Here is a 10744-nt window from a genome sequence, read left to right on the forward strand (position 1 = left end):
AAAGCTGTATCCTTAGTATAAGGAAAAGCTTTAAGAGGTGGGTGAAGTGAATCCAGGGTTTACTGCACAGCTCACGTACTCTCAGCTGCCTGCCACAGAAGCTGCTCGTGTTAATGGCACACAGGGGATGTCTGCCAGCTCGACCCAAACACACGTGCTCATCTGTAATGAGAAGGCAGGGTTAATGGCACTCACCCACTCTGAGGAACAATTTGTTATAAGCCCTGAATGCAAGTCTGGCTTACATTCATCACAGAAACTACTTTAAAAACAGTTGTGGGTTTGGTTTTGTTGGTGTTTTTTGCATTTTAATAGCTCAGTCTGGTGAAAAACTTGAATTCTGAACCAAGCTGCACCCATGTTACAAAGAGGACTCTGAGGGACAATACCGGTTACTAACCACTGAAAGCACTGGCTGTTGGAAAACGTCGTTTTAATAGATATTCTTCATCTTACATAAGAGCACAATAAATACACCACATTCTATAGAAATTTCAGATGACACTAGAGTAAGAAGAGGTGAAAGAGGGAGAATACCAACAGACTACATAAGCATATTCCTGAATTGCATGACAAAACACTCCCCACTGCAAGCTGTCATTTATACACTTCAGGTTTGCCTCACCAAAAGCTTTAAGCTTTTTTTTTAATCCCTTTTTTATTATTTTTTTTTAATCTGGTGAGGGAAAGGGCTTGGGGAAAGGAAGAGAACGGGGATAACAACCAATTAAGAGAAGCAATAAGACAGGTTCCCAGAAAAGATGCTGGACTCCCAGACAAGATGCATACACAAAAAACAAGGATCAGAAGGAAGTTTTTAACCACCTTCCTTCCCTCCAATAAAGCAGCTTTGTTGCCCTGTAAGCAGACCAGTCGCTCAAGCACGTAGCTTAATAAGGCTTGTGGAGAAAACCAGTGGTAAGAAGGGGTAGCTCTGAGTGGTTAAGCAAACAGCAGTCGATACACAAGCTGGCCGTAACAGTGGTTCTACACACTGGTATTTCCTGTTTAATAGAGGGCAGGGATTAAAGAAGTTAAAAAACTGTGTAGCCAAACACCTGATGATGATCAGCAAAGAGAAGTTATGCAGACACTCACAATTAGTGCTGTCATTTGCTCTCAACCTCCTACTTGATTGTGGTTATTTCCATGAAAACACGTATCAATGCATTACTAAAGTTACGGTTACAACAGTTACATCAGAGGCTTGTTTCTAAAAGTCATTCCAAACACAATTTCATATTAAATTGGCCAAGTAAGGTCACCCACATAACACAAGCTAATAAAAAAAAAGTCAGCAAACAGAAGCAAAATGACCTTGTGAAGTTCACCTCTCTACTGTTTAATCTGTCAGACTGGTGAAGACAAATCGTCAATTCTGGTTTCAATTTTTTTAAATACGATTGTCACATTAGAGAAATGAAAACACAGCAAAATAAACTGTACAAAGGCAAAGTAGAATAACAAAAAATATTTTACTAAAACATAAGATTTACAGGAGATTTTCCAGACAAGCCATACAAAATGGTCACAAGCTTTTCCTTGGAGGGATTTTTCTACACTTGACAGCAGAATCACAATATTATTAGTGAAGGTGACGGATGTTTAATGTTCCCATTTTTTTTATTTTTTTTTTCAAACAATGAAGCTTGTCCATCTACAGCGTCTAAGTTAGACTGGGCTAGAGGGTATATTCTAAAGTATAACTGGTTAGCTGCTTTTACCAATGCAATTAGCATCACCATAAAAAGGGAGGAGGAGCCCACAAAATTAAACCAGAAAGCCCCGCAGCTAACCCTGCCTACCTTCATTCACAGTGCTTATACTTAAACCATGACAGGAAAAATGATTAAAAGCAGAGATGTGCTGCTGCTTTCAAACAATTTCACAACAATCCAGATGATACTTCTAGCCTCTGCTCATGCGGTACAATAGTGAATTAGGACAAGACACAGATTTGCTAATGTGCATTTAAATCACCAAAGGACTGAAGATGTCTGGACTTTTATTCTGTAATGTTTCTAAGACTGTGTCCATTAAATGCAAACAAAAAAAGGAAGAGGTCTTGGCAGAACAGGAGAAGTGATGCACACTTGATGTTCAAAGCGCATTTAAATATTATTCATGGCATATAGCCTAGTCCATGCTCTGGCTGTAAAGAAAAAGAAACACAGTTAAGAAAAAGATATATTTTTCAGGCTTCATTAAAGTCATCTTAAATGCTTATTTTTAAAGATCACTTTTATACCGCTGCTGCAAGTACACAAAACATAACCGTTCTCAGATGTTAAGTGCAATTTTGAACTCCAGCAGCTGTCAGCTTCTGTGTATTACAGAAGTGGCCTGACTGCAGTAGACCCAAAGGCGAAGAGGCAATATGTAAAGAACTCTCTCACTCCATTGCAGCCTGCAACAGAAGCAGGTATGGAAGAGATGTACTTTCTGAAACCAGAGAATTTGCTCCTTAAGCTTTAGGGGAAAAACAACAGTGGTGCGTGCTTTTACTTTACCACAACCCCAAATTAGACATGCTTGCAATTTAGGAACATGAAAACAAGATAAAACAAACCAAGAGAGAGCTTTTCTTCTAGCAAGCCTCACAGACTTCAAAACAGACCACACATTCCGGGTACGTGCACTACGACCGTATGCAATAATTGTTTCTGCCAGTTGCAGACATAAAACGAGGTCAGGATCTGTATCTCCCAAGCAATTAGCAATCAGTTACTTCCTAAAGCTAGAAAAAAATTAAGATACATCACCTGTTTCTATGGCTTGGGCTTCATTGGTCTTCCATTGCTCAGCTACATCATTTGCTAGTGGATCATCTGGATTGGGAGCGCTTAACAAAGCCTGGATTGATAGCAGAACTGTACGGATCTGCAAAGCTGGGGACCATTTATCTGAAGAGACATTTACAGCAGTATGAAACACCACATTCACCACAATCTACAGAAATAGCAAGTCCTCCTCTCCAAGATTAAAAAATAAGCCAGGTATTCTTTAAACAAATGAAATCTCTCTTTAGGGTCAATTTACAAGTTTCTGTACTTAGGATCAAAAGAAAGAAAACAAGGCAGCACTTACCTTTCAAAATATCTAAACATATTCTTCCCAGCTTGTCTACATTAGGATGATAAATTTTGGTCATGAAACGTACTTTAGGAGCTGCCATTGGATATTCTTCTGGAAGGAATAGTTCAAGTTTAAATGTCCCACCCTCAAAGGGGGAATCCTGTGGACCTGCAATGACCACGTGAAAATAACGTGCGTTGCTTTCATCTGGCTCTGCTTTTATCCCAGGGACTGGCTCTGCCAGCAAGCGCTGGGTTTCCTAGAAGGAGAAGAGGAGGAAGAGGCAATGTAATAAACACAACCCATTCACAGTAACACGACCTGTACAGACTGTTTTAAAAACAACGAGTATTCATTATGAGCTATTTGCCTACATCCACAGAAACAACGCTAGACAAATATCTTAAAGTCAAAAAACATCTGCCGAAAAGATGAGAATGTGGTAAACTGGTACACATCTCCTTTTGCATCCCTCAATTGCTGTAACGCTGTGTGCCTCTAAAGCACAAGGTAACAGAGAACAATTAAGCTGTCCTCAAATTATTTAACTTTTGGTTAAACTACTGACAAGCCATTCTATTTTTTTTTTAACCAACATACTTCAAAGCACTTTAAAGAACACCACAATGAAAATATCAAAAGCATTTCCCATTTTACCTTAAATAGAAAATCCTGTAAGTGAAAAGCCAAAGGGGTTAATCACTCACAGAGAATGTTCAATGTCGACTCTAACAAGAGTGGACTGGCTTATTAAGATGAACACTTGTACTGGCGTTAGATCCAACTTCAAAGAATTTAAAGTACTACTCTGCTGTAACACTAACGGTGGTTTTAAATATGTTTAAAATATTTACACACACATGTATATATATGTGCATAAATAGCTTTGGTGCAAGCACTTTCAGCCTACATACAGCCGCATTTAAAGTCACTCTAACAAACAGCAGGGGACAGCCAAGCTGTTCCATAAGCTGCAAAATTTGGGAAGCCCTGTTTCCTACAGAGATTCGTGTTCTTTATTGCCTGGTTCAGCTGCTGACACCACCAATCCCACCTGCAGCACCACGTTGTGACCACAGCCAAGAGCTGCCCGCGCTTTGAGCGTCCATCCCACCAATGCGCTGAGCGGACAGACCAAGTCCTGTGCATCTTCCCCTCTCCACTGCTGCTGCTGCCAGCCTTCACAAGTCTTACAGGCACCACTCTGCTCCTTCTTACAAAAAACAAGGCCAAAACAGGCAACAGGACATTGGGCAACAGGACACCAGGCAGGGACAAGAAGTCCTGCAGAAGCCTCATTTCCTCAGGTAATTTTAGCCCCATTTCCTGTTTTTCCTCTAGCTTTTTTTTACTGTGTATGGTTAATTTTTTCACCACCTTTCTGTGTTGGCTTTCACTAAGAAAAATTATCTCATTTCTACAGATGAAAAATGGCATCTAGGTGTAATATTAATTTATTATTCTAGTTTTATAGCATATTTATTCTGTGTGTCTACAATCGTACTAATACAAGCATAAAATAGATTACTTCTTGGCTTAATACATTCTTCAAACATAATTGGACTGTTATAATACAGGCGTTTTTGTAGACACAAATTTACACAGCACTTAAGTGATGTGGCTGTCTTGATGCAGTTAAGTAACACCTCACTTAAGCAAAAAAAAAAATCAAATATATAACAAAGAAGTGAGGTCACAGTAATTAATGCCAAAGTCCAGTTAATCATCTCAAAACTGTCACAGTCCTACAGATCGTAATACTGTAGTTATTACCGTGTGCATACGCAAACACAGAAATACATTTATCCAGCGTCATTCCTTGTTGCGACTACATATTGCAGACTTATCTGAATAGGCATTAGCTGCCAATGCTGCTTCTACACGTTACTGGAAGGCCACCCAGGCTTCTTAGAGCTGTCCACACTCAATTCTGCAAGTATATTTTTTATTTTAAATTACGCATAGAGATTTATAACATACTCTGAATTTGTATTCTGCTGGCTACGTACTTGTACAGTAATTCTGTAGAAGAGCAGTAAAAATGAATGCTTAAAGCTTCGGTTCAGTTGTATGAAATTCAGTGAGCAGGAAACTATAGATTATCCTTGTAAATGCATAAAACATTCTCCATTTCTTTCAGCAAGTTTTCAGTGTGCGTTCTGCCACGGCTAAATTGGACAATTTGGATTTCCACCTAAGGAGGACCATATACTTATTACAGTTTGACAGTTTTGGCAGAGGAAACGGTGTTCCATGCCAAATACATACTAATACAGCAAGCCAACTTGAAATTAAAAAAGAACGAACTTGACAAAAAGATTGAGTTTTTAAACTTCTTCACGGCTGCTACCACTTGGACTTTGCCACATACATGCACGATAGCAGGCAAATCATGGTTTTGGTTCTTATGGGCAAGCTGAAATTTAAGACTTTTTAAAAATAAAATAATAAAAGGTAACACATTTCAATAGCTGGGCCGATCTCAGCAGTCCCAAGCCCCCCAGTCAGTCACCCTGGTCCCCAGTATGCTGACTGGAACCGTACTGAACGGCCAATCCTGGCTTAAAACAACCCAGAATCAGCAGTTCTGTGGCAGCAACATCAGCACTGCTACCTGCCAGCGTAACCCAGGGAGCAATGCCTGGCTGCAAACTGCACGTTCTACCCCTAAAAACCAGTGCTCAATAAACAACGAGAGCACCCATGTACATGAAAAACAATTCTGTTAATCGAGGTACTGCATTATACTGAAGGGGTGATAGCACTGCTAGTGTGTCACCACGTTCAGATAGCCCTTCGTGCCTCTACATGACATGGATGTGGTTAGTTTGTGCTGTGGCCAGAAAGAAGCCATATAGACCCCTGTGAACATTAATCACAGAATCACAGAACATTAGGGATTGGAAGGGACCTCAAAAGATCATCTAGTCCAATCCCCCTGCCGGAGCAGGAACACCTAGATAAGGTTGCACAGGAAGGCGTCCAGGCGGGTTTTGAATGTCTCCAGAGAAGGAGACTCCACAACCTCTCTGGGCAGCCTGTTCCAGTGCTCTGCCACTCTCACTGAGAAGAAGTTTCTTCTCAAATTTAAGTGGAACCTCCTGTGTTCCAGTTTGTGTCCGTTACCCCTTGTCTTATCATTGTTTGTCACCGAGAAGAGCCTGGCTCCATCCTCGTGACACTCACCCTTTACATATTTATAAACATGAATGAGGTCTCCCCTCAGTCTCCTCTTCTGCAAACTAAAGAGACCCAGCTCCCTCAGCCACTCCTCATAAGGGAGATGCTCCACTCCCTTAATCATCTTTGTAGCCCCACACTGGACTCTCTCCAGCAGTTCCCTGTCCTTCTTGAACTGAGGGGCAATACATTAGATAATCTAATAATACTAGATGAAAAACGCATTACACAAGCACACCTTACTTCCTGCACTTGTGAATGGAGCTCCAACACTATGGGCACAACTGAAGCTGTTTTCAAACAGAGATGAGGAGAAAAAGTTGCAAGAAACCTGGGAGGGAATTGGTCAATACTCATCTTTTGTACCCACCAGACTCTGATGCAGCCACTATGCCCAGAGAGCAAGCACCAGGCTAAAATGCTGTGACACACACAGAATGACAGGTCATGACTCCATGAGTGTACATCACCACCGCTTCATGTAAAAGCATCTTTGGTTCAGAAAAAAACCAAACAGTACAGCAACTCTTAAAAATAGTACAGCACCAACAACCTTGTTAGACTAAGAAGGATGTCATTTATCAAGAGCATGAAATGTTTGTACTTATAAACATCAGTACCACCTGCTAAATTCTGACAGTAAACAAGGCTTTTGCTCTTTAATTATGAATAAAATTATAATAATATCTTAAAATATATTTTAAGGGAAAACAATGAAAAGTAATAGAGAGGGAGAAAATAATCAAGTTACATTTTGAGTTCTAAGCATATAGAACACTTAAACATCCAGGTAGGCCCAGTCTTAAGGTGGAATCAAGGACCTGACTCACACATTTTACAGCAAGATGTCCAGTTAAAGACACGCTGATACTAAAACCAGTTTGATTTGCCGTAAGACTTGGAGAAATAAGTCATAATTAAGGCAACCAGTTGTCAGTATACAGGACAACACTATGCACCAGGTCAGTAAACTGAACTGCTTAAAAATTTTTTATTTTCATTAAGTGTTCATTACCAAAAATACCCAGCAAACCCTGCAAGTCATCCACAAGAGAGTCACTAGATGTAGACTCAATCTACAAAGAAAGAAATGTTTAACTACATGTTGATCTCATTTTGTAATTTTGTATTTGTTTTTCCTCAGGATGACTACCCAATGAAAACCAGTTTCTCAAACATGTTAAAAAACATCAATTGCTTCTAATTAAACTTCTAACTTCCCACTATTTTTTAACTAATCAGGAAAATCAAGTATATGCAGTACTTCGCTTTCCAGTATCTTTTTAGGAAAAATCTTAACAGTCTTTTAGCTGAGGAAGTAGGTTTTGTGCAATTTGTTACCTGCCCCTTTCTCCCCAAAAATGCCTTTGAATGCTTTGTCCACTTTCAACTCTTTGCTGCACATTCTGTAAACTGAGACAGAAACCAAGCTCAGTGTTACTGAGGAGAAAGACATGGAGAACTCTGGTATCACAGGCTGTTTGGCCAGTTCATTCAAACCAAGTGCATACTATTCTTGTCTGGCAAAAAAACCCTGCCAATAAGGATAAAAAAAGAGCTGGGACACCCAAGTATTAAGGAAAAAAGGACAAATTCACAGAAAACCAGGTTTTGCAGTTCTGCTGCTGACAGTAAATGTTTCTGCAATAGAGCAGTTAATTTTGTCTTCACAGCAATACAAATTTCCATCAAGTAAGTGTTCCAGAACAGCACTTTATAGAGTTGCTTATTAGCTCTCTCTAGCATCCTGCAGTAAGTTTCGCAGGAGAGATTTCAGGACATACATTTTGAGCTCTAAAGCATTTAATGGAGTATCCCATGCTGCCATAGGCAGTTATTTCTATTTGTCATACTCTGCAATGCTTTTAGATTGAGACCTCTTCTCACTCCTGCTTTTACTCCACTTTTTCCGATTCCAAGTTAAATGTGATAATTTCCATTGACCAAAGAAAATTAGTAAACTCTAAATTAAGGTACATGCTAGTCAGTACTTTGAAAAAACAACAAAAAAACAAACGACACAACACTGTCATTCACAACCGGTTATGCCCCCTACAATTTTATCGTTCTTATTTTTAATTAGTGGTTAAAAAACACAGAAGTGTTGAAGGTGTTTTGACAAGCAAAAGCAAAGCTTTTCTTATTAACACAGGTGGCCCGAAGTAGAGTGACAGATGATACGGATGGGACAGATGGCGTAGCTGACATTCTGCACAGCTATTCTTCTATGAAGACATTAAATTGAAGACTAATCATAACCAGCGGCGGAGAAACCCTCAACCTGTTTTTACAGTAACCTGTGTGGACACAAAGCCTCAGGAAAAGAGGGCACTGTGATCTTTAGAAAAGACCAACAGAGCAGGAGGTGAGGGGTTTTTTGGGATGCCAAGACTGACAGAAGCCACACAAACAAGAGAAATCAATTTGCAGGGGGTGTGTTTCATTCTTTGAGCTTCTGCTTGGTTATCCTGCTTTCAGTGGAAGGAAAAGAGAAGTTACTGAAAAGCAGACATAACCACTAGGATTCTCCTGGTTCACGCACCCAGAATAAAACAGAGCCCTTTGAGGAAGTGAACTGAACAACCCAGAAGATGCTTCCATACAGATATGGACAAAAAAATTCATCGTTAGAGTACATGGAGATATGAACAAGCAGACAAAGTTGGAATCCATTAAAAATACACTACTATTTTAATCACTTCCAGTCTTGCAGAAGTGTTTATAAAAGCCTCAAGCTGCCAAGGCCTCACTCAAAACAACCAAAAAAAGATTTCTGTATGCTACATTTTTGGAAAACAAAAAGCTACTTCAAAAGCGTACTTGTCATCAACAGACTAAGGCAGGATGAAACAGTGGCATACTGGCAAATAACTACAATCAGAAAACTCATGTATGCAAGTATTTGAAGAAGAAAGAAAAAAAAAAGCCCCAGGACATGATTTCTTACATAGCAGAGCCACTGCAGCTGAACAGAAATTTCTAAAGCTTCACTTGTCTGACAGAGACCGCTCCAGTAGTGAAGGAAGAAATTGCTGCATGGGATTAGACAATTTTTAAAGCTTCTGCATCGCTTCTTAGAAAGGAGTACTAAACTTTTTGCTTGGAAAATAACTGCAATTCTGTTCCTTGTACTATGGCAATAGTTAATCACCACAAGCTTTACACTGCCTGCCAAGGGATGTTGGCTAAAAAAGTTAAGAACAAATCAGTATCTAGCACCTACAAAATACAGGAACTTCCAAGGGTACTGTATGAAGGCCACTAAAATTTAAGAAAGAAGCTTGCTTGCAAAGTCAGCACAAACTAGCCCAAAGAAGAAATCCAAGCTCCAGGTCGTCAGCCAAATTTGCTTTGCTTAGTAATTCAGCTGTCTGCATGCTCATTTCCTGACACATCAGTTTTCCTATTTCATATTCAGTTGCCTCCAATAAGTAACAAATTCTGCAAATTAATCCTCAAGTTACATACAGTAGTCTTTAGTGAGATGTTACAACTGAAGGAATACACTTTTTGACAGAATCTAACTTGGTCTTCTGCTCTACACAGTCCTTCAATATCAGCTCTGAGATCACCTGGTAAAATTAGTAAAAATCCACTAGAACAAAGGGAGCTTAAAGAAATCCCAACACCCTACAAAACCTCAACATTTTAAGTTGATAAATGAGTGGCCACTGGGGAAAGGAAGAAAAAAGCAGTGCTGCCTTTCCACTTCAGCCTGTTCTGCATCTTCACTTTCGCCTTGTCTCTGGGCCTCATGGTGAAACATAGCACATAGCTGAGCTGGAAGGAAAAAAAAAAGAAGAAATAAAAGGAAAAAACCATGCAAGAAAGGAGTCCCTGACAGAATTCACCACATGTCTACGCAAACAGCTGTGCGAGCAAAAAGGAGGGTGCAAACACGCACTGTCAGAGGGATGGGAGAACAGACCACTCCTTTTGGTGAAAGGGTTGGCTTAAAGAGTTGAGACTGCAGCATTAATCACAGCAAGATGCCAGCGTAACACACTACTATTCTGTGACCAGCCAAAAAAGGAAATGCATTCCAAAGGAAGAGGCTTAACTACCAACAGGGTTAATTTCAGGAACAGATGGTAAACTGCTAAATTGAAGTAGACATATTAATCTATAAAAGTCTTAAACACCCAAGACTCTGTGTAACTTCTAACTTGTTATAAACAGTTATCTAGCAACCTTCTATAGTGTTGAGATTACAGAAAAGCATCCTTATGACTAGCAGCTTTAAGCTAGTACCTTAAAGAGAGATATCATTAAGACTTTCAGAGGTCAACATAGCCGTAATAAAATCATTCTGAAACTTCAAAACAGAAAACATTAATAAGGCATCTTACTCAAAAGAAAAAATATTGCAGGTCTTAGAGTTGTTAAATATTTAAAATTGCACAACTCCACATATTTACACAAAGTCTTGGGGGAATGATCGTTTCTCTGCACCTTCAGCAGCACATTTACTAGCTCAATCTATGCAGTA

At 39.6% G+C, this 10744-nt stretch overlaps 1 protein-coding gene across 1 annotated transcript; it reads right to left on the reverse strand.

Annotated features, from left to right (window-relative positions):
* Window positions 1-1456: 1456 nt before the first annotated feature.
* Window positions 1457-8158, reverse strand: LOC104544378 (ubiquitin-conjugating enzyme E2 N; the record flags this gene model as incomplete). Its single annotated transcript, XM_010189272.1, has 4 exons — window positions 1457-2152; window positions 2763-2903; window positions 3088-3334; window positions 8119-8158. Coding segments are annotated over 4 exons (469 nt in total), but the record flags the coding sequence as incomplete, so codon positions are not given.
* Between the last annotated feature and the right edge of the window lie 2586 nt (window positions 8159-10744).

Source organism: Mesitornis unicolor, unplaced genomic scaffold, assembly GCF_000695765.1.
Source record: "Mesitornis unicolor isolate BGI_N332 unplaced genomic scaffold, ASM69576v1 scaffold14030, whole genome shotgun sequence".
In the NCBI taxonomy this organism is placed as follows: domain Eukaryota; kingdom Metazoa; phylum Chordata; class Aves; order Mesitornithiformes; family Mesitornithidae; genus Mesitornis; species Mesitornis unicolor.